Source organism: Zalophus californianus, chromosome 8 (genome assembly GCF_009762305.2).
Source record: "Zalophus californianus isolate mZalCal1 chromosome 8, mZalCal1.pri.v2, whole genome shotgun sequence".
NCBI classification, from domain to species: Eukaryota; Metazoa; Chordata; class Mammalia; order Carnivora; family Otariidae; genus Zalophus; species Zalophus californianus.
Window position 1 is genome coordinate 6,751,709 of NC_045602.1, and position 25,382 is coordinate 6,777,090.

Below are 25,382 nucleotides of genomic sequence, written 5' to 3' on the forward strand. Positions count from 1 at the left end.
AGGTGAACCTACATACCAGGTTCTCTGACATGGCCCTGATATTAAATGTTCTCCTAATAATGATGTATCCCCATGGGGCTCAGAGAAAACATGCTCATGCTAAGTCATACTCGAAATTTTCTCAACGTCCTAAAGTAAAACATAAAGTGAAGCATTTTAATCTGACTCCACAATTATATTAATTTCGAAGACGGGCATCTCCACAAAGTACCAAACAAAGAGCTTACAGCGCGTTGACGATTACAGACACACCCACGGGGCACAGGGCCTAGCACTCTAAAGTGAGGGCGCTTATCAGGTTGCGCTGTGGATAGCCCTCCCCGGGAGTTTTTAACAAAGCCTGGTATAAATGTCCTGACAGACTCCCAGAGTCCCAGACAGAAAAGCTTACAGCGGCCAGACAGGTAGCAGGGCGGGGATAAAGTGATGGGGAGCCCTGGGGGCCTGTAAGGAACTACAGCACAAAGCCACAGTGTGAAGGCATTCCAGTTCAGCATTTTTAAGACACAGTGTAGGATCTGCGGGCAGACTCTCCAAGTCTACGGTAGACTTTATTCACTCACTTGACAAGTACTGCCTCGAGGTCCACTGGCTATCTGAAATCCAAGATTTGGTCTAAAAGCTGTCTTGAGGTTCTGTCCCATTCTGCTAAGGAATGCTTTATGGTAAAATAGGATAAATATATGGCAATATAAAAAAAAAAGAACTTAAGAAAAAAAAGCGAAGTCAGGTTAAAGGTAGAGGAAGAAAAACACAAAGAACTCAAAAAGAAAATAACTTTTTAAAGAATACAAAGAGTTTAATGTGCATTAACTATAATAACATACATTGTATGAGTTCTCAGAAACATGCTAGCTAAAAACGTGCTAGTATCAGGAGCTAGAATTTTAAAAACAACAATCTAACTTTTTATTACATATTTGACCAAGAAGATGCTAGAAGATACGAAATGTCAGGTTTTGTGAAGTTCATTGACATGCTTTTTGCTATACATTTGGGCTTTTATCTAGAATTTCATAAACAGAAAACTTCATTAAAACTAATTCAAATTTTACAACTACTAGGAAAGAAAACTGGTAGAGGTGAACAAATCTCTCTTCTCCAGCGACTGGGTAGCAGGATTACTGAGTGGTAGGTAGTATCTTCTTGACCCCCTTAGGTTTGGTGAGGAAGCCGACCGTGAGAAGCTAACCGAATTGTCACGAGAAATGGTCTACGGGCAAGGTACTAAGATCTAGAGCCCTTGTTGCCTTGAAAGAAAACAAGGTAAATAAGTATAAAATATATGTTAGAATTAGAAAATGATGGTGGGTAATCAAGACAATCTTTGTTATTTCAAACAGCTTAATTTGAATAATATGGAGCATGTAATTCTATATTTGTTTTAATAGTAAAAGGTCATTTATTCAAATTTTAATAATTTGGTTTCATATATTATTTCACATTTTGTTAAATCTTGGCAAAACTAAGAAAGGGCTCCTGATGTCTATCACTGATGTAAGTAGCACTACAAAAACCATATTCAGACTCAGAAAATTCAGGACTTAAGTGTGTTCTCTGTAAACAAATGACTGCTGATTACACTCCATAGGCACATTCAGAATACTGTGTGCTCGAAAACAATCACACCGCCTTTATCACACAGATTGTGTAATTCACATTTCTGCCAACTTTGGTCTTCAGTGAGATCAAATCATTGACATTTTCATTGACTTTTTCAAGAGTCATACTACTGAGAGTCTGGAAATAATTGCTCTTCCTTCTGCAGGACCCTTTTATGTTCTTATAAATTCTTTATTTTCTCGATGCCTCACTGTAATGGGAAATTCAGGGTGGAGCTAATCATACAAGCCACCCAAGCCCCATTCAAGAAGTTCTCTGCTCTGAGTCCGAGTAAGGCTGAGTTAATGAAACCTTTCAGCCACCACAGGGACCTGGGCACAGCGGACTCAGGACGGTGTAAACCAAGACTGTGCTTTACTAGTAATTTTACTTACAAAGTTTTGGCTGTGTAGGGGACAGTAGTTTGTTTCTAGTGATGGTTTTAGATGTTTCTTACCTAACTCTGTTTCTTAAAGCAGTAAGAATATACTCTAATTGGTGAGAATTGTGTCTAAAAACTGGCTTAAAACTAGTTGAATTTGAAAACTAATTTTTTACGTACCTTAGTTTAAATTGGATCCTCTGAAGATGTATCTATTTCAAGGGCCGCATTTTCTTCCTAGACATGAAAGGGTTTAAAATTACGTAAGATTTTAATTTCTCTTTCTAGTTAATCAGTCTCAACCAAGGATTCTCAACCTTTCTGAAGTGCTGAACCATTAAAAGACCATCCAGTGCAGGCTCACTGTTACATATAAATTTCTATTTTTCAATTAATTTTCATAATTATGGCCTAGGCTTGAAATGATGGGGTAGGGAAGGGTAAGGGGCACCACCACCAGGAAATTAAAAATTAAAAATTAATTAAAAATTAAAAAAAATCATTTCAAATAGCCCACCCCAGGCTAGCCAGCCCTCACCTGTACCCCCAAGCAAGAAAGTTTCCCCGCCTGCTTCTTCCCTTCTGCCAAGTGTCAGCGTAAGTCTAAAAGGGCAGGTAGGGAATAAGGGAGCCTAGACGTTCAGTCTCAAGTGTTTGCCAAAATTAATTTTATCGCACCTTCCCTTTTCCCTCCTTTTCCCTCAGTGTCACTCACCCACAAAGTGAAGGGGACAGTGACCTCTAGTTCCCTCTTTTCCGGGTAGTTGTGTTGATTTACTCAAGAGTGAGCCAGGAATTCAGGGATTTTTAAACTCTGGGATACTTCTAAATAGGCTGAGAATTCCTGGTATAACCAAAAATTATCTAGTCTTAAAACCTTTTTAGTATTTTAGTCAGAAGAATAAAGAATTTAATTTCATCAAACAGTATTTTCTAATGGTTAGTATTTGTAAGAAAAAAAAATCATGATTACAAATGTATTTTCCTGTAGCACTACAACATGCAAATGATCTTTAAAGAGTTCTCAAGTTGAGAATTTTAGCAAATAAATTTCTAAAATTATTTGGCTAGGCAATTAAAATTATTGACTGCTATCTAAAACTCACATAAATAAAATATCACACAAAAACAGATTTTCCCGTCAATTTTGGAAATGTTGGTTCAGTTACGAATGCTTAAATTTCCCAGAATTTGAGAGCTGACCTTACACGTTCAGCACTGTGAAAATTATATCAATTGAGAGATGTCAATAGCTTCCTTCCATTTCCAGTTTCCCCCACAGGAGGGCTATACTCCTATGCACCACTCCACATGTCCAAGGTGAATGACTGGGCTTAATGTTCTGCTATGTGAACAGAACTATCTGTGGCTTATGGTGAAGGCAGAATGATTTATAAAATATGGTAAGACTCTAAGTGACACAGAATCGAAGGGACTAGCAAGATTAAAGCACCAATTTTCTTTTCTATCATTTTCCACCCAGCTTAAAGCAGAGTTTTGTATACGTGAGGATCAGACTGAGCTATATAGTATAAATAGACACACATACACGCACACATAGACACAAAGCTTCAAAGTAATGATGGTATGACTCAAAAAGCCATCTGGCTTGTCAATTTCTTGTAACAGTATGAGAAGAAAACTTTTCCACAATGCTCATATAACAATTAAGTCGATATCCTCCCAGGATCTGAATGAGCTACTTCTTGTAGCTACAGAAATGCACAGTGGAGCGTTGTGCTGCTGGGCACTGATGCCACAGCACCATCCAGGTGCGGGGACCTAGGAGCCATGCTCTCTCCAAAGGACTATGGGGCAGCTCAGCACACATCTGCCCCGTGAACCTGAACATCTTTCACAAACTGTACACACATACGACAAAACACACACACACAGTACTCTTTTATTTGTAATCAAAATGTGAATCATCATCACTGTAGTGAATAAAAATTCATGAGTCAGAATAACATGCAATTTTTTTATTGTTTTCTAAATCTATTTGTACACTTAATACTCTAGTATTAACTTCACAAACAGCATAAAGAATGTACGACAATCTTAACAAGCTATCAAGCTGCATCTACTCACCGGAAAAAGAACAAAATATCGCCTCTGAAATAATTACTAATTATACAACATTGTGAACTAAAGCACTATAAATACTAAAATGTTAACATTTCAATATATAATGTCAATAACATCCTGCCTTTTTTTAATTGGTTAAAACCATTTGTTAAAGTCATGCGAAATAAACACTTTAAGGAAATGTTAGATTATTCTCAAACATCAAGGCAATGAAACCCAAACAGCAACTATTTAGTGCAATGACTGGTCAACTAAATAATTTATTCAGTGTATTAATAAAAATCTATTAAGTGAAAACCATCACAAATGTAACACTAAATTTGGGTAATTGCACATTCTACGATCTCACCATCTACGGTCTTATCTGTGACTGAGGATATACTGCCAAAATTAATTCTACATAAATAGGCTAAGTTAAAACAACAAAAAAATTCAATGCATGATGACAGGGTCCACTTCTAGTCCATACAATACTTATATGTGATCATTCTCTTAACCCTGCTAACAATAAATGGAAAGTCTCACCAGTTTTATCTGCTTTTTACCCTTGCTTTGTCACATTTTAAAATATTTTAAAGAAGTATATCCTTTCTTATGGTCCTCCCCTGGGGTTAGCATGCCAGTTTTGGAATAGATGAAGTAGATAGACATACTCTACTCTGGCATAGAAGACAATAATTTAGTTTTACCTAATTAAATATTTCCTTGTCATCTGTCAAATGACACTGACCTTTCTGATGTAATTATTTCCTTACTCTCTTGGTCCATGAATATTTATTAGAGCCTATTATTACCCATGTCTCCCTGATTCTCCAGAGAAAGAATTCACGTTTTTCCCTCTCATTGCTAGGCTAAGAAAAGTTGGGCACACCATTTAAGAGTCACAGGAGAGACCAGCATGGGTTCTCAAGCTGGTGGATGGTGCTTATAGCCAGGTCTGGGATTTGGAGGCAAGCCCACAGGCCACTCTCCTAGCAGCTCAAAAAGGTCTTGTCACTGGGGCTCTATTTTGAGCACTGTTCATTCATCTTCTTATCAATTTTTAAAGCCCTTGTTAAACAATATGTCTATTATATACAACACTGGTTCTCAATTTATAGAGCATTTAGTCTCTGGGCTACTCCATAACCTACAAATTCTTATCTTCTACCCTCTAAGAGCAAAATTTGCTTCTGGTTCGTCTAACACCATGTCTTCCTTTGAATATCTGATGAATGAATGTTGTACAAAAGGGGTGTCTAGCTTTCCATTTTCTTTGGCAAATCACGCCCTTTCTATCTAATAATATTTCTGACCTATCTTTATACTTAGATCTTGTCTCAAAAAATTTTATGGGGTTGTGTGCCAATGAAAGTTCCAATAACAACGAGTTTTTAAGCTTCTAATTACAAAGACAGCGGAGGCTGACTGATCAACCACCCTTTCTTATACTTTCCTCTGTTGTAGAGTGTATGTTTTTTTTTACCAAAGACTTTCCCATTCGTTAATTATTTGTGAATGAAATACAAAGATGACATGCATGGATGGTTTCACTATAAACTCAGGTCAATTCTGTCATGGGGTATAATACTATTCTGCTTTTGCTTATTTCTCTTAAAGAATGCTTTCTCTTTCCTCTCCGAAGCCTGCACTATCAGCAGAGGCCACTGCGTGAAGTTCTGAAGAATCCTTGGAGAGCCTTGTGTAACTTGAACGTTGGCTTCGCTTATGCGTCATGCTTTTTAGGTTTTCATTCTGAATAGCAGTTGGGTTGGAACTGGAACCAGGCCTCAGAATGACTTGGGAAGTCTCCCTCATTCCTTCCATTTCATCAAAATTCTGATTGGATCTGTTAGCTGGGGCACTGTTGTTGTTCAGAGTCACAGTACTGGGTGTTCGATTCAGATTATAGGCTTTTTGACACGCTGGCCAGTTTTCTTCAGGACTGCTGGCGATCAAGCTACATTCGGAAGGGCTTTTCTTGTCTTCAGAACAAATGGACATCCGAGCTATAATTGGATCTTGCAGGCCACTCAAGCTATGTGGTATTCCCCGTTTTCCACTGTGGCTATCATCTTCAAGCTCAATGAGATTTGCCTTTTCAAGCTGGGAATCATCAGCCCCTTCATTGTGAAGAGAGTGATTGGGAGAACTTTCGCTGGATCTCACTCCTGAATCGGATGAGTCCTTTTTGTCAAGGAGGGCATCTGACAAATATTCTTTTGCTTTAATGAAGGTTCTAATTGGCTCAGCACTGTGTTCTGGAGACTTTGATACCCTCTCTACTTTGCCTTCAATTTTTTTATCTTTATCATCTTTGAGCAGTGGAGTATTATCTGATTCTTCTGTCCCAGATTCATCCTCATCACTTGGAAGTTTTTGATAGCGCAGTCCACCTCCCTTAAGCTTCAAATCTGTCTGGAAGAGGCTTGACCTTTCTGAGGACTTCTTGCCTGGGAGAAGCTTACTACCTGACTGATCAGATTTCTCATCTTCTTCAGTAATAGGATCCAGGGGTGAGGCATCATTAGTGGAAACCCCTGATGAAGAATAATCTAGAACATCTCCCCTCTTCATTAAAAATGACTTCCTTCCATCATCTTGCTTTGGTTCACTATCCTTCCCTTTCTCTGGTTCTAGATTAGAATGAATAGAGCCCCCTGATGAACTCTGACCTATGTAGTATGTGCTATGTGGAGAAGACCTGCCGCTGATTGTTGTGGAGCCTGTACCCCCTTCTAACTGAGACATCTGAGCGATATATTCTCTATAGGCATCTCTATACTCGGCCTGCACCTTATCAGTAAGCTTTGAAATTTCAATACTGGAATCCTGGGAATTGAGACTCGAAAGACTTGGGGTTCTGCGAGTTTGTGACTGTGAAGACAGAAAAAAATAAATTTAAAAATTCAAATAAGCAAAAAAAAAAAGGCATAATAAATATCAACTTAGGAAATATATATGTACACTCAGAATTTTTAAAGTCCTCAAAATACCAAATTCTTTTAAAAGAAGTCTACATAAGACAGTTTAATGAAAGCTGTGAACTTATGGATAATTTTACTGTTATTAGAAAGCTTTATATAAATTTTAATAAAGTTAGTTTATTATTAATATTTAAAAGTATAATTAAAGGTTGTATTAACAAATAATCTTAGCACCTATTTTTATCACTTTAAACTTTTAGCTTTTATTTAAGGTAAAAGTCACCTTTGTTGATAAAATATAAAAATTCCTCTTAGAAAAGACAAAGAAGATTAGAGTTAAGATATATCTCAAAAACAAAACGGTCAAGTTTTCAGTGTATGTTAAAAAGAACCTTTCTCTGGTGAGCACTGGTTATTGTATGGAAGTGCTGAGCCACTATATTGTACACCTGAAACTAATATTACACTGTATGTTAACTAACTGGAATTAAAAAAATATATTTTTAAAGAGAAAAAAAAGAATTATTCACTAAATATCTTAAAAAAAAAAAGAGCCTTTCTAACTTGTACGACTCAAGTTTCAATTGGGAAAATGTACTCTAAGTGTCAAAAAAAATAATAATAATTTAAAAGGAATAAAGTATAGGGTGCAATATAAAAGACAAATACAGGATTCAAATCAACAGAAATGGAAGCCATGAGGCCAACAGTCAGGTCCCAGTAAACAGGGATATGAAGTATTTTTAAAAGTTTGATTTCCAATGTGAAGTTTTAGGATTAGAATCGCTTTAGATCTCAGAAAAGCTGGTAAGGGAGGAGTAAAGAATACAGATTAGGAAAAAGAGGAGTGAAATGGAAGAAAAAGAACCAAGGAAGTCTAAGAAGGGATAAGAGTAAAGGCTGAAGCAAAGAAGCAGAAATAAGGCCAAGAGTCTTCCTCCCACGGGAAGAAAACGACCCATCTCCTTGAGAAGGTCTCCTGCAAGTGGATTCGGACTGTACAGACAGCGCCATCTCCGCTCTCAAATGCAGTGTGTACACACCACTTCGGGGACCCAGGAGGTCTAAACAACTCTCATCAGAGCATCACAGGACAATACCAGTGCCTCTCACTCTCATTCCCACCAGTGTGTCCAGTGGGGCTTCCAGAAGTCCAAGGTGTGTGAGGTCACAAGAGATTTAATGCAGAAGCAGATACGGGGGCAGTGGGTCTGGTTGCCTTCTATTGAGCCAGGCATCAAAGAGATTTGCAAAGCAATCCCATTTTCACTAAAGTTTGTCTTGTTTTGGAAGATATTGCCATTTCTCATAAAAATGTTATTCATGTTAACACATAAGGGGTTTATTTTTAAATAAATAAGTAATAAAGTATTTCTAAAGTTTCTCAGTTTTTATTTCTAATGTAATATACAGATACAACTCACATAAACAAAAGCTCTCTGGGGTCTTCAACCATTTTTAAAAGTGCAAGGGGACTCTGAGATTACAAGACTGTTGGGAGAGCTGCTGCATGGATGGGAAGGCTAGGAGTTCCCAGGTCACGGGAGGAAATACCAAGTGTGGAAAAGCAGAGGAGGAGGATTTCTTACGTAACACTAAAAGGAATCCCAGGGAAAAGAAAGGAAACACTGCTGCAGAAACACAGGGACGAAAGGGTCAGGTGTGAGCTTATCTTCTCATAAAAGGGAATTTTTATCTCAGTCAGTACCCAATGATCAAATAGTTTCCCAACATAAAGAAAAAGGTACTTGGTAATATAAAAAGATACAACAAAAAATTGTTTTTAGTACCAAGCCAAACCAAACTGCCTTAAAAATCGCAGACCTACCAGGTGCTGCTTTTCCTAAATACTGCTGTCAGCACAGTTTCTCTGCAGCTACTTACTGCGTTTCCGCCCTGGCTTGTCTCCTCTCTTCTCTGCAACCTACTCTGTTTTTCCCTAGTTTATTTTTCTTATTCTCTCCTTACTCCCTCTCACGTGTCTCTCACTTTCTTCTTTATTCCTGATCCTCCCCAGGCTCCTGTCTGCTAAGAACATCCAAAGAAGAAAGTCACCCAGGGGCGCCTGGGTGGCTCAGTTGTTAAATGTCTGCCTTCGGCTCAGGTCATGATCCCACGGTCCTGGGATCGAGCCCCGCATCGGGCTCCCTGCTCAGCGGGAAGCCTGCTTCTCCCTCCCCCACTCCCCCTGCTTGGGTTCCCTCTCTCGCTGTGTCTCTCTCTGTCAGATAAATAAATAAAATCTTAAAAAAAAAAAAGTCACCCATATCTAATATCAGATAACAGAAATAAAATGACTATCCATGAATACTGGGTATAGGTACTGACAACCAGATTATGCTGCTCAAAGGGATAATATATGGTAAATTTCCAAAATAGATGTATCTTAGCCACCGATGAATGAATTTAACAAGAAAATAGCAAGTGAACCCTGAACTCTGCTAACCAGCCTAACCAAAGCAGACCCGTTCCCACTGCCTCTCTGTGCCATTACCCTAGTTTATTGCTTTGACAGTTCTTGCCAATTTCCAAAAAGATCTTTTTTCTTTGTTTTACTCACTGTCCTCTTCAGAAAAATACAGTTCCTTAAGAATAGGGAGCCCTCTGTCTTGCCCACTGAAGTACTCATTAAGTATTTTCTGAATGGCTACATAAATGCACCAACATATTCCCAGTGAATTAAAATCGCCCTACTTCTCTTCAGTAATATGAAAAATTACATTTAATAAATACCTGCCAACTTAGATTACTGTGACGTGGGGCACCTTCATCTAGGCCAAGTGTATTCAGTTCTTCAAAGCTAAAGTTCAGCGTGTAGGGAGTTTGATTGGAAAGCTCGGTATGAGGCAATTCATTGTGTGAAGAGCGACGAGCAGATTCACCATGAGGAACTGGGCCACTGTTGTTCTCACTAAGTAAACGTGGGTCTTCAGGGACCACTTGGTTTTCTGCATTTCTCATTTCTAGTACCTTAACAGAAGAAAAAAAATAACATTAATATCCACACTGAGCAATCACATTTTAGAAGCTTTAGAAATTATTTTTTAAAATAAAACATTATAGTTATTACAATGAAAATGAGAAAGCAGACTTCTTGTGAGTTTCTAATGAATTTGAAACATATCTGCTTATCTTTCATTTCAATTATACTAAAAGAAAGAATGGCAAAACCACCATCATATACGTATTGCACTCTAATCTGACCATTATGTTATTATTACTTTAGTTTAAAATTTAACTGGAGAACAAAACAGAACGCAACTGTAGTGTGTCAAAGAGAACCAGAGCTGCACAGTGGCTAATGTGGTGAAAGCAGATTCTAATCAGAAACTACTGCAATGGGCAAAAAGAGACCTCAGGATAGAAATGGCCTCAATCCAAAAAGCAGCATGGACGAGAAGGTATTTATAGCAAGCAGTGGGGTGCGGGTCAGTGGGTAGAAAATTGCTAAGAGGAAACATCAAGGTTAAGGGGGAATTCTGACTGAACCAACTTGACAGGATTCTCGCTGAAGGCAGGCCAGAGTGATCAGATATCATCTGGGGGGTTGGTGGGGAATGAGGAGTTTGATCACGGACCAAGGATGATCAGATAGTGAGGGTGAGAGTTGTTCCTAAACTGACTTAACATGATGATCCTTGCTAAAACTGGGCAATGCAGGCCTGACAAGGACAGACACCAAGGTCGAGGCCTAGAGGCTTAGGGAGCCTGACTAGACGCAGTTCAAAGAGAAAGCCTTCGTCAATGAAAGCACAGAGAATCGGCAGGTCACCTCTTCCCCAAATCTCCAAGTGAAATGCCCAAAGAAAAGGTTACCACGTGCTGCTATGTATATTCTGCATAACATAATAGACAAGGGTCATAGTTAAGTGTAAAATGTATTTGTTACATGTTTTTTAAAAATACAGAAAAACAGTTGGACCAGTAATGATTAGCACTTGCCTCATACAATATTATACATAATTCTATAAACATAAAATATCTTACTGTGCTTCTAAAAAGATGCCAGTCCCCAAAATTCATACTCATCTCTTTCTTCAGTTCATCAATGTTACACTGAGCTAAGACACGGCCATTTATGTTTGCCTGAATAAAAATAAATGCAAGTATAGAGACAAACAAAACAGGAGATATCTGAATTATTAGTGATTAAAAAGTACATTTATATTTAGTACTAAGAAAGTCATTACTGACTAGAAAATACTGACCTAAACAAGTTTACTATCCTATGTAATAATATTGTAAGCATGCTGACTTTGAACAACATCAGCCACTCCGTATTTTTCCAAGTGTCTTAAGCACAAAAGTAAAACAAATCACTCTTCAGGGACCAACCCAAGAGCTAACCCTCCCAACTATTTCCAAAACTACCTACACACTGCCATGAACAATAAACAAAACCGTTAGTTTTTCTCCTCTAATCTCGTAAAATATGAACAGGAACGAAGCTCCCGGGAGGGGACAAAGACATCCGTCCTTGTAAGTATGTCAGTCACAGATAAAAGTTCTAAATGAAGTAAACTCTGACAAGCTTGTTTATCAGTTATATTAGATAACTTCAGCCAAAGAATGTCCACCCACTAATTTCCCAATTTATTAAATTCACCAAAAATGACTGTGTCACCACTGGGTCTCTGTAATTCTAATTTCTGCCAAAAAAGAACAGATGGAATTTTCTTCATTAATAGTAGGTGGGTTGCTGATTTTACAAAATACACAACCTGGATTTATTAACTGTGGCAAAATGATGGAATACTTCTGTTTAAAACTGATGGAATGTTCAGTCTCCAAGTTAATTCTGAAGACATGAGTGTACAGAGCAGTCCTGGGACAGAGGTCCTGCTGCAGAAATGCAAGGCAGTTCACCACACTTAAGAGATCAGGCGCTAGGATGGGCCTCAGAAGCCAGGGCTGCCGGCAGAGCTGAGTGGGAAGAAGATGCTGTCACAATGGAAACAAAACTGCCAAAGATTCAAGTTGGAGGGCTCACCCTCTCCTGACACTACCCAAGCTGCCTGGAAGAGTCAGGTTTGCACCTCAGAAAGGCAGTGCTTGATGCTTTCACAAACAGGGATTAGCACTAGCCAGAGCTGTAAGGAAACTGACGTAAATGCAGTTTATATTTCCTAAATGTAGACTGAGATTAGTAAAATGATATCTATACATGCTCATAATTCTTTACAAAACTTTTTAGATGCCATTCTTTAAAGTATGCAAACATTAGAGGCTTGTTATTAATGTTTACTTTACTGTAGTTCTCTGCTAGAAAAAAACATAAAAAGCATATTTAGTGGCAGTATCTACTATAACAGGGACGCAGCCTTGCGTAACATGGGAAGCCTTCCCTCAATCCCAGGCATTACTGTCCAACTTCATGGTAGCTACTAGAAGGGCAAGAACAGGACCTAGGAAGAAATAAACTCCCTCAAATGTGTTAATCAAACCTATGAGGTTCATCAAATGGGACACACTCATAAGTCCTATTAAGACACAAAAGTAACAGTTTGGGGAAAATGAAGTGTGGTTTACTCTGATAATTATTAAGTCACAAATAAGTAATATAATCAAAGAAAATAACACATAAAAAGGCTTCAAATGTTCTATGCTGCATACTGGAGACATGAGTTATTATTACTCTGTGATGCTCCATAGAGCTTTGTATTTCTCATCAAGGCATTTCTACTTATATTAGGTCATTTAAAAAATAACACTGTAATACAGCTACTTTATTTTCTTTTATCCATTTATAAACTAAGAAATAATAGGGCAATTTTAGGATACAAAATAATAAGAATCATGTTTCCATTTGGAGCTTTCCTATTTCAACAGAGCATCCATCTTTGAGAAGCTAAAAACAGAGTGTTCATTGTCCACGGAGCCCCATCTCCCACACCCTCAGTCCTGCTTCCAGTCGGCAGGTAAATATGTACATCACCTTTTTGATGGTTGCACAATACTGAGGCAGCATACTCTGGTCCAGCCCTTCTATTTGTTTCAGTTTCTCACATACTGCATCCACATTCATTGAATTCAGTGATATCATTGCTCCTGAGGCTGGGCCTGACCCCTAGATGAGCCATGGAAAAATACACATATGAATAGCTTTTAATGCCAGATGTACACAGCACAGGACAGAGAAACATTCACAGAGTTGCACTGTGAAGTACTCTGATTAATAACAAATTTTCAAACTAAAGCTAAAAACAGTAAATGTGTATAGTATGGGAAATGCCAGTAGGGAACAGATTTAGCTACTGTTTTACTTTAAGGAGTAGCTTGTATTATAGCAAATACAGCCTGATCACAACCACTTTTCTAAGAAGATGGAACATTCCATGAATCAAGCATAGGCTAACTTCTCAAATGTCTGCAGCCTGACCACGGAAGAGTAGGGTGCAGCCCTTAAGGAGGAGTTAAAAAAAAAAAAAAAAAAGGAACAAAGAGGGAAAATTACTGATGCCTATATTATAAAAACACAAAATGTAAAAATAAAAAAAATCTTTGAAATAATTTTTTAAATGCCTAAACAGCTTTAAATGTCTCTATATACTACCTTAATAATATGACAGCTAAAGTTTTCAGATCTTGATCATATTTTATATCCAAGGAACTTAAAATTTCCCTTTAAGAATCTATACAATAAGCATATAAAATATAAAATATTACTTCTTAACACATATAAAAGTAAATACAATCCATTAAAATTTGGTCTCATTTAAAAGAAAAATCACAATAACAAATAATCTAGTATTTATTTAGAAGAAAAACGTTTTCTGAATGTGGTGACATACTAAAGAAGTATTTGCCCTGTGGTCCATTATATATGGATCGCCTCAATTACAGACGTGGACACTGAAGTCTAAAGAGGTTAAGTTTTGGCTTCAAAGTCACAGAATAAATAGCCAGTTAGTAGATTTGGGCCAGAACCCTAACTTATCAGGTCTTAACAACTTCCTACTTTCCTTTTTGAAAAGTTTAAAGAAACTATAACCTATAGTTATAGTGGACCTCTATAATGGAGAGAAGACAAACGAACTAGCATAGCAGATAAAGACAACGTTCCAAATGATCTGCCCTGTTTACCATTCAATCTAATCTTAAAATAAGTAATATTTATCCTATCCTCAAGGATGTGTAAATTTATATTTTCTATCTTCTACCATTATCAGGACAAAAGTACACTATGACACAGCCAAAACGGCCTAGTAGCCAGTTGTTAAACTTTATTTGTAATGTGAAAACATAAATGATACTGTCTTTATGAACTGATAAGTAAATATATACACAAATAGTATATACACAGCATACATCTATATTACATATAAATACAGCTAGGAAATGAGACCATATTGAACAGGGAGTTGGAGTATTAATTCTATGACAGGGAGTCTCAGCAAGTTAACAAGTATGAGACGGGCCCATAAAAGTTTTAAAATTAATGACTTGGAATATCCTGCACCAAACAGGTTTACTCATAGTTTGTTTTTAATTAAATATAAAATTGAAATATGCCATGTTATATGGTCCGAGGTACAATGCTTCAAAAATACTAACAGCAAAACACTAGTATTTCCATAGTTTAGTTTTCATATCTCTACACATAGTTTGATTTTCTGCCTGAATGAGTATAGCCAATATTCAAAACATAATTCCCCAGTATCTACAATGGAAATTTCAAATCCTTTGTATGAATTTTTAATAACCATACTTGTTTTATCTTCCTTTCCTTTTAAACAGCTTTATTGAGTTATAATTCACATACCCTACAATTCTCCCTTTTAAAGTGTATGATTCAATGGTTTTTAGTATATTTGCATAGTTGTAAAACCATCACCATGATTCACTTTATGACATTTTCACATCCCTAAAATGAAATGCCTGTATCCATTAGCGGTCATTTTCCATCCCTCCAACCAACATCGATTCCCAGCCCCTGTCAACTAGGAATCTTTCTGTCTCTAGATTGGCCTATTTTGGACATTTTATATAAATGGAGCCATACAACATGTGACCTTTTGTGTCTGGCTTCCTTCACTTAGAATAATGTCAAGGTTCACCCATGTGATAGCATGTATTAGCACTTTGTTCTTTTTTATTGCTGAATAATATTTATCTTTTAAATGACCTTTAATACTGTCTTCTAAATATTCTTATTCCTCAACCAGTCTCTTCTCTCTGGATACATTTCTACTTTAGATATTCTCGGTTCAAAAAATAACAAATGAACAGTTTGATCACCAAAATAAATAATTAACATACTGGATTATAACTTATTCTATATAGAATGAGTCTATAGTGATATAAAGAAATAACTGAATAAGTGAAAATAAATAATTGAATAAATGATTGAGGAATAAAAGACAGCTTTTCCTTATAGAGTTGGATTAATAAATGTGGAGAGAAACAGAGAATTACCATTAAGAAAACATTACAGTAATAGTGGTTGCACATAAGATACATCAATGTGTACTAAAATTAATGGGCAAAAGTATAAGCAGAAACAGGTTATTTGCAGAGTGTCAAAGTATCTTTCCCAAGATATTTATTCATTACAAAGGAAAAAATAAGACTTCACAGTGTTGAAATCCGGCAGACGCCACCTTAACCAAGTGATTAAGGTTGGCATTACCAGGGTAAGACTGCGGCCCAGCACCGACCCTCTAATAGGATGCGCTGAGAAGGGCATCGCATCATTCCTATGGGTCTCTTACCAGGATATATAACCTCCAGAAGACAAACCCAAGCAGAGGAACAATCTGCAAAACACCTGACCCGTATTCTTAAAAGTGGTAATTAAGGTCATGAAAGACAAGGAAGGACCAAGGAATTGTCACAGACCAGAGAACTCTAAGAAATAATTAGCAACAAACACAACTGAATTAGATCTTGGATCAGAAAAATGACATTAGTGAAAAAACTGGTGAAATTCAAGTAAAGTCTACAGTTAGTCAACAGAATTGTACCACTTTAATTTCTGCTCTTAAACAATATACTACAGTTATGAAAGATGTTAACATTAAAGGAATACTATTTTTGTACCTTTTCTTTAAGTCTAAAATTATTTTAAAGTAAAAAGGTTTTTTTCTTAATCCCCAAAAAACTTTATTTCTGACTGTGCTTTTAAAAAGGAAAAGTATAACAGACATGGAGCAAATTAACTCTGCCAGCTTAGGGGGAAATGTAAACTTTTAGAGTATCTTATTTCCACAGGGAATCTGGAAACTCAGCAATAGAGACCTGCTGATAGATACTACTCTTGTCCTTTGAAAGAGAAAGCTCCATATGATTTTACTTTTATGAGTCTTTAAAACTTGCACTTTATCAATTATCTTAAAAATTTCTCAAAAAAAACCCACAATTTATCATTGGGCATTATGTAGAAAATATATATTCCCTAATGACTTTTAGAAGCTTTATAAGACAGACACACACATGAACATAAGATCCCTGTGATTCCATCAAAGTTATAGTCTGACTCTAGATTAGATTTAAGTAGGGCTTTATCAAGATAAAGAGTAAATTATCAATAAGTTAAAATATGTTACAATATGCTTCTCTGAGGAGGAGAAATGGTAATTATCTGCCAGGTCGTTGCTAAAGTAATCACATATAATACAATTATTTTGAAACCAAATCAATCTTAGTAACCATAATAATGATTTTTGGATGGAAATCTCATCAAAGGAAGGAGAAAGAGTACAAAAGTTATAAGGAAAAAGCATACTTAATAATCCAACAGGTAAATTAATAGGAAACTAATTATGTTACTTTGACAATACAAAGGATGGTAATATTTTCAAGTTTATCATGCATTCTTACTTGAAATATACCTGCTATAAGTCTAGAACAGATCATTTCAGCAAATATCACAATTTATTTTTTTAAAATTTCTAATGTGGATATTTGAATAAAGAAGATGTTAGTTTGTTTAAACTGTTAAGTATAAACTTCAAATTGCACACAAATCAGAATTTCTTCAGGAAAAAGCAAAGATAACAAAACAGACTAGAATTACCTTGACGTACAACTGTATTGTTTTATATGTAAGTAGATTAAAACTACACTCTGAAACATTATCACTTTGGTAAATTTATTAAATAAGTTTAGAATTGATTAGCCAGAATGAGTGCCATGCAAAGGCTGAAAGCAGCTATTAAAATAAACCCAAGGCACTGAAATAAGCACAGATTTATCAACAGCCCAGCGTGAAAGTGCCAAAGACTGCTTCTAATAGTCTAATAAGAAAAGTGAGTAAGATTTCACTGAAAATTTCTGTACCTGTCTCTGTTTGTTAAACCCAGAGTCACACGGCTTTAAAGAAGGAATAAAACAGAATGAAGGACACGAGCTTAAGTAAAACATCAAACAGGTACATAAAATAAACATAGGCAGCACGCTTGTCATTCCTCAGACTTTCCATTAACTTTGAACACACCACCTCTGCAGCAGCACAAAGCAAAGAACGCTCACATGCGCACACGCACACACACACACACACACACACACACACACACACAGTAGTTTAACATGTGCTTGGTAACTTTACAATTGTACTCTCAAAATTCATTGAGAGTACATTTCCCATTAAACAAATGACTCATAGGCCATACATTCAACAAGGTAACTGGGTAAATAAAACTTGCTCTGAAAAGTCAGTATTCCTACCACATACCAACGTAACATTAATATTTAAATATTCTGATTTTAAAACACTACAACTAAAGTTAACCAATTTAATAATAAGACTTAAGCACTTGGAATTCACATGATCACTTCATAAAATGAAATATTATCTAGCCACACTATACTTAATGCTCAGAAATATACTTTTCAAACTCCAGTTTTGTTCCATTGGGCATTTGGCACATGACAGATGCACTAAAACACCATCTGAAAAGAAAGGCCTTAACAGCCTTACAGCTTTATGCTGTAATGGCGAAAAATATCTGCATACCATGATTAACATAATTATTTTAGTGATGTAGATTTTTAAAAACTCCCATTCAAAGCAGATGCCACTGCTGTTACTTATTTTTCTATACCCATTAGGTTGGTGGCAAAAATTGTTTAGTTAAAATAATCTACAGATGACTGACAATATTGATTCAAAGTTAATTTCTAACATTGTTTTTATAAAGGACAGGGCTCTGCTAGCCTAATGTCAGCTGTTCTCCTTCTGACCTACTCAATATCTGCAATACCTAATGGAAACCTTTCTTTCTAATTTACATACCAGCCTTATAAATAGGATTTTCAGGAAGTTATTATGTATCTATCTATATATCTGTGAAGACTTGAAAAAAACATCAAAAAGGAGTCCAAGCTTAGTTTAAGATACCCAAAATACAAAAGAAAGCTATTGTTAACCTAGCTGGAAAATATAACTTATTCTTCAAATTACATGAGAAATAATGAGGTCAAAGTTGACAGATGAGGCTTAACCTACAATTTAAGGGCAATTTAAAAAAAACAAAAGTACTAAAAAGTGCAATGAATGTGATTTATTTTTTTAACTTCTAACTGTACTCTAGTATCTCAGTGATCTCATTACTGCAGTATATTTCTGTGGAAATCTATCAATTCCGTGACAGTTTATTAATTGCTTAGGGAAAAACGTTTTCTTGAGTTTAAGTCTGGCACAAAGACTTTCAAGCTCAAAGTGAATACAATTTTTCACTATATTATTAAAGTAAAAATAAGTGAATGCTTTTCCATACTGAAACAGAATAATAAAAATGTACTTCTAATATACTTTAGAAAGTGTGAATGACCCTGAGAAAAGCCACTGAGAGGTGGCAGCGAGTACCTGTCTGGATCCTACACTCAAACAAAACCTAAAATAAGCCCATTCCTTACCCAAGGCATCTTTAACTTTCTCGTCCAATTCTGCTCCTGAACAATGAGAGACAGCTTGATTTGGACATACATTTGTTCGAAAACAGGTTAAAAGTTCTAAGCCAGTGGTGGAAATAAAAATTATCTACAGTTGAGCCCCATCTTTTTTTACTTTACTTTTTTTTTTTTTACTTTTTACTTAGTTACTCTGCCAATTGGATCCAGTTTAATGAAAACCAAGACCTTCATTTTTAATACCTTTATTAATTCAGCAATTTTCATTGATCTCTAACAGCACACTAGAATTAAGGATACTGTCATTAACACTGTCTTTGCACTTCTGAAGTTCTTCACAATGACACTGGGTACTAATTCTTTTCATGCCTTTTTTTAATTAATTTTAATTTTTTTTAAAGATTTTATTTATTTATTTGCCAAACAGAGAGCACAAGCAGGGGGAGCGGCAGGCAGAGGGAGAAGCAGACTTCCCGCTGAGCAGGGAGCCTGATGTGGGACTCGATCCCAGGACCCTGAGATCATGACCTGAGCCGAAGGCAGACGCTTATCTGACTGAGCCACCCAGGCATCCCAATTTTTCATGCCTTTTCAAAGTGGTATGTAAGTGATCTAAATACAGCTGCCTAAAGGTATCAAGTAAACCCTGAGGCACAGAAGCCTGAGAAAGAATGACTTCGGAGCCCGGATAATTCCCTTGGTAGCCTTTGAACCCCCAAGCTCGATGTGGGCAGGAGTTTCATCAGTTTTGTTCACTGTGATATCCTACTAGGATGGTGCCTGGTAGACACTCATTAAATTTGTTGAGCCAGTGAGTGATCACACAGGCACCTGTAGAACTCAGTGCTAAATAATTTAAGAAAGGATAAGAAGGAAAGAGATGCTGCATCATTCCTGCTTTTGAAGGACTGCTTTTCAGTGAAAAACAGTTTCTACCATGAGCAGCAGACCTTAAATAAAAACTGACTCCCGTACTCCTAAGAGCAACTCTGAAAGACCATAACAAAATGCCACTGAGGCGCCCTGGCCTGAGACAAGTCCTCCGACTGGGTCCTCCCCTTCATGGTCACAGAATGCTCGGATGCCACTACTTCTATTGGGACCTGGACTGAAAGAAAGCACAGGCACCAAGTAAATTCCCTGGAAAGCTGTCAAAATTTTAAAGTATTTGGAGCATTCAAATAACCTAGAAATCCTTCTCAATTCTAAGAAAACAAACCAATTGACACCTTTGGGGCCAGAGAAGCATCAACAGATAAAAGGCTGAGTTAATCTACACTGACTAGTGTATTTGTACACTAGTCCTACTACTGAGACAGAGGTAATTTAACATGAAACAGTTTTGGTTTCTGAGTCTTTAAAGCTCCATGAAATTTGGCCTTTGGTGTAGTAATAATAATAATTAAGTCCTTAAAGTGTCCTAAGGCTGAGTAATCCTTACATCAGACCTATATGGTAGGTCTGCTTTTTCCAGATGAGGTTGGGTATCCAAGAGGTTAAGTAATTTGTCCAAGGCAAAGTGCTAACCACCAGGGTCTATTTGACTTAAGATCAAATACCTGGCTAAGTCATGCTTAGTATTAACAGGAGCAAGGAAGGCAGCATGGTCTGAGGAATGGGCCGCGACACGGGCATGTGGATTCTAGTCCCACATCTGGCACTCTCCTCCTGTGAACCTCAGGCAAGTCTCACAGACCCAGTCCTGAATGATGTCTGCACTGTGGAGCTGAACGAGGCCACAGGTCCTAGTGTCCCTGAGGATCCTTAGGAGGGGAGGCAAGTCCAAGGTGGGGGCCACACTTGTGCTTTTACTGGTTTTATGAACTAGAGTTCTGATTAATATTTCATTTCTGAAAGAAACTTCTCTGCTTTGAAAAGTTTGAAAACTACTGGTCCTTTCTAGCTCTAATCTTCTGGGAAACATATCTTGGGTCCAATGTTAATTTTCTTCCCCAGTTTTAGAAGATGTGGCATATATTTTCTCTATATAAAATTATTTTTTTAAGTTAGCACAGAGTCTTGTATTTTACATCTTCACTTTTGTGAAACACTTGGACATATCTGTAACTTATCTGGTAAGTCCTTGGCTGGCCTTCACAAGCTATAATCATTACAATGTTCCTTAATGTGAGCAAAACCAATTGTTTCATTAGGATCTACTTTATAAAGGTTTATCAGAATTCCTTGTGGTAAAAAAAGATGGGACCATTTATGTTGAAAATAACAGTTGGTTAACTCTTTATGGTCTTGCTCTATTGGCAGTGTTGTTATTTTTACTCATTACTGTGTGTCTGTAATGACTAGACAATTTATCCAAAAGTATTTGTGTGGTTCCTGACTTATCTATAAGCAGCTCTTGTCATCAACTGTTGCAAACAGGAGGACAGTTGAATAAGCAGATGGACTCAACCCATAGTCCTGTTATCTCAGAAATATAAAACTTTCTACTACAGGACTGTAAAGCCGTATGAGCCACAAAGGGCTAAATAATTTTTATATTAATACTTCTATGTTGGTTCAGCTATAAAGATCCTGGACAATGTTCCCATGTACAGGTACTTCACATTTCCACCACTGCTTTTGATTTGGCTTTGAACTAAGTTGTCTATTTTTACTAGTCTTCTACCAAACAAATTTTACATGCTATTGTCATTGTTAATTTCTTAAAAGCAAAGAAAAGCTTGGTAAGCACTTATTATTCATTAAGCCAATCACAAAACTATCGTTTAATATTAAAAGAAGAGCAAATAGTATGGTTATTTTACTAAACAAAGGCACTAATATATGCAGAGCACCTTTATTCTTTGTTACTGGGTTTCTAAACACATCACAAGAATTGCATTATTTCCCCTTCCCCAAAAACTCGTTTTAAATTTGCTTAATGCTCCTTCACTGGTCCCTGAAAGAAACTACAGATATCTTTTAATTACAAGTGTTTGTTCACATTCTTAAGCATAGGAATAGCTACTATTTTAGCATATCTGTGTCGTTAAGACCATCAAATTCTTCACAGTCTCTGCTTTTCATCAAAAGTTTGCTAAGGAATTTTAGCTTAGAGAATTACATTACATGCATGAATGTATGTATGAAGGGTTCTCTGACTAAACTAAAAGTCATTCTTGCATATCATGGCAATGATCCACGCATTAAAGATTCCCCCAACACCCAAACAGAATTATTATGGTTTATTGTGTCTATTATTCCTGGATAACTGGAGTCACTCAAACACTTCAGCTGAAATGTTAATATGACTTAAAAAGAATTATCAACTCCTCAACGAAAACACCAAAATGGTTCTCTTTCTCTCTCTTACTAACATTAACTCAAAGAAAATTAAAGCTAAAAAACTACTGCCTACCCAAATGCATGTTTTAAGTTAAAAGTTACGGATAAGCTCAGGATGCAGTATTTCCCCCACAGTAATTCTAACTGTCATGCCACACTTCAGCAGAACTCTAGATTAAATTGATCATGTCCACGTGGGCGTAACATTCTGTAAATAAATCAATATAAGTTAAAATATAAATTGGATTCCTAAATTCCACATTGAGTAAATGAACATTTTGAGGCTCACCACATTAAACATGTTTCTTATTAAACACAAAGTCCTGAACAATAAATATACGAAGTGATTTCCTATAGAATTTTTTTAAGAAACCCACTTTAAGGTGTTGGCCCAAAAAGGTTTAAATAATTCCCTTTACATAATGAACTACCTCTGTTTATCTTGAAATTTTATTTTAATAAAAATACAGAAAAAAAAATAGTACTACATTCACACTAAGGTTTCATAAACTGTGAACACCCAGATTAAGAATGAGTCACTACAGATGCATTCTGGTCTACACCATCTAGCTTATAATGTCCTTTTGTGGTCTCAAGGGTGATTCTGGATACTTTCAAAAGTATTCCACATGTGCAGTACCAACTGCAGGCTTAAGAAAAATAATCAAAGGTGAAAATATTGCTCAACACTAAGGAACAAATACCACCAACTGACTGCTCCTGATGGCTGCTAGAAAAATCCCGTCCTTCTTGGACAATAAAAAAAGAGCCCATCCCATGTCATTGAAAAAGGGGAAAAACAGGAGGAAATAAAGGGTAAAGTTAAACATTAGCTTTTAAATTAATCCGTGAACTACAATGATTAGTATCAGCTACTCTACACTAGCGGCCATCACAACACAGATGCAGAGTTAGGGGACTGCTGTCACCACAGCTAAGACACTTGTTACTGCTGCAGAAGCGATGACAGGCTTGTGTTCCCACCACAAGACTACTCCGTTACCCGCAAGGAGTCTGTGGGTGAAGGAAGCCCCTCAGCAGCATCCTCCTTGATAACCTCCTAACAACACAAAACAAGAGTGTGGGTGAAAGGTGAGTGGGGCCAAACTAGGATGATGAATGAACACGATGCTAACATGATCAGAGACAACACTGAAACCTGGACATGAAGAGAGTTTCCCTCAGTGACATTTAAATTTGAAATAACAGTTTAAGTTCTATAGCTTTGACCTTCTAACTTATAAAAATATATTAACAGGAAATTCCTTTTTTTAAATTGTTAAACTAAGCTGACCACCAGGAACACATAATATTTTACAATGTATTTTGTTTCGGATTAGATTCAATCATACATTTCAGTAATTCCCTTATCCTATTTAATTTCTGCCATTAGATTAAAATGCTCTTCCAATATATCCTCAAATTTTCATACCATAGAGCTAACACACACATATATATATATGTTTTATATATATATATATATACACACACACACAGATACCATGTATGTATGTTTTTGTAAAAAGATATTAGAAACTAGCAGATGTAAAGGTTTAGTTTTTAAAGTTTTGGTAACAGACACTGCACTATAAGCCAGAAACTCTCGTTGTAAACAACTCAACATTTATTCACTGAGGCCACTAGTCATTTTCCTTCCATAGACATTCATCAGAAATGAAAACAAAATACATTTTATGTTAGTAATAGCTTATGTGTCTTAAAACTATTTATAAAATAAGTTGCATTCTTTTGCTACAGAAAGAAAATAACCAAACTTCTACTGCTGTCTATGTGTCTTAGCAGATTAATACTTTAGTTACCCTTTTTTATACTTACTAGGCCATTGCTCTGATCTCTGGGCAAATTCGTTTTTACTGATGGACGTGAGATGAGGTGTTGGGAGCCGCCAGGGTAATACCTTGGCGTGTAAAGGTAGGGGGCAAAGAATGGCTATGGAAAAAACACGTAACAAAAGAAGGGGATAAACAATTACAGAAATCAAAATGTGATGAGATTTATCAAATGAAACTAACCAATAAAATACAACTCCAAATTTTTAATAATGCAAGTGACAAAACAAAAGAAAAAGAGCCTTACTCATAGTCTATAAGATATCAAACCCAAATTTAAGACCCAGTATTTAAATTTTCAGATTGTTGATTTAATATAAGGTTTTTTAAGCAACTAAAGTTTTACACCTTACAGTGTGACAAGAGTTTCTCCTTAACATTTTTATGGGCTTACCATGTATCAGTTCCTAAGTGATTTACAAATATTAACTCACTCTCTCTTAAAAAAAAAAAAAGAAAAAAGGCAGAATGGACTCTTAATAGAATACTATTTTTTACAAAAAAAGATTAGCCTTAAGCAAGACCAAAAAAAGTCTCAATATACATGAGAAGACCCTAGCATGGATTCCAGGAATATTTTTACTCTAAGTTCCTAGAGCTTACTTTATATCCTATTCCCTGGAGTGTATCTCCTAAATCAGGTGTATTTTTTTTAATGGGGAATCCATTGTTTAGTGAGATTTATAACTATGGCATTTATTTGTAGCCAACTTCACATAAACAGGAGATATGAGATTATATGGGCTAAACATAAAGATTAAAACTCATTAAGCTTCATTACACTGAAATAACATCTTCTCCTACCTTTTTACTGCTGCCATTTAAGAAAATTATTCCCCTTTTAACTTTCAGACTAAAAACCTCAAATAACTAGAACAAAAAAATAACTAGATCTAAAAACATGAGAAAATTTTAAGTGTTTTTAAAATGATAAAATGCCATTAAAGCATCACATCAGCCTATATGGTATGGTAAATTAAAAAAATAAATAAATTTCTTGGTTTCAAAACCTCAACTGTCATCTACTGATCAATGAGCCATTTTATGTTAAATTATAGCAGATTTTAAGACTGCTAAATAAAACCCTGCATTTCAACACTGTCTACCACACAGTTAAATTTTACAAGGATGGAATACATTATAAAATGTTATTGTTCCACCTTTTTCTCCTTGTCTGAATAAAAGAGTAGAATAACATTCATACGACCTGTATGAATAGTGCGCCTAATTACAGTTGAGCTTGAACAACACAGGGGTTAGGAGTGCTGACACCCACCCCTCCATCGTGTAGTCGAAAATCTGTCAAAATAACTTTTGACTTCCCCAAAACTTAACTACTAATAGCCTACTGGCGACTGGAAGCCTTACTGAAAACATAAACATTCTGAATGCACATATTTTGTAGGTTATATGTACTATATG

At 36.2% G+C, this 25,382-nt stretch overlaps 1 protein-coding gene across 1 annotated transcript in view; it reads right to left on the bottom strand.

The window, feature by feature from the left end:
• Positions 1-3,948: 3,948 nt before the first annotated feature.
• Positions 3,949-25,382, bottom strand: part of KIDINS220 (kinase D interacting substrate 220) — a 99,150-nt gene continuing 77,716 nt past the window's right edge. Inside the window, 8 exon segments of the mRNA XM_035728745.1 lie at positions 3,949-6,925; positions 9,709-9,945; positions 10,963-11,061; positions 12,911-13,042; positions 17,254-17,286; positions 18,832-18,867; positions 23,114-23,170; positions 23,947-24,060. Of these exon segments, the coding sequence (XP_035584638.1) occupies positions 5,663-6,925; positions 9,709-9,945; positions 10,963-11,061; positions 12,911-13,042; positions 17,254-17,286; positions 18,832-18,867; positions 23,114-23,170; positions 23,947-24,060 (1,971 nt within the window). The 3' untranslated portion in view covers positions 3,949-5,662.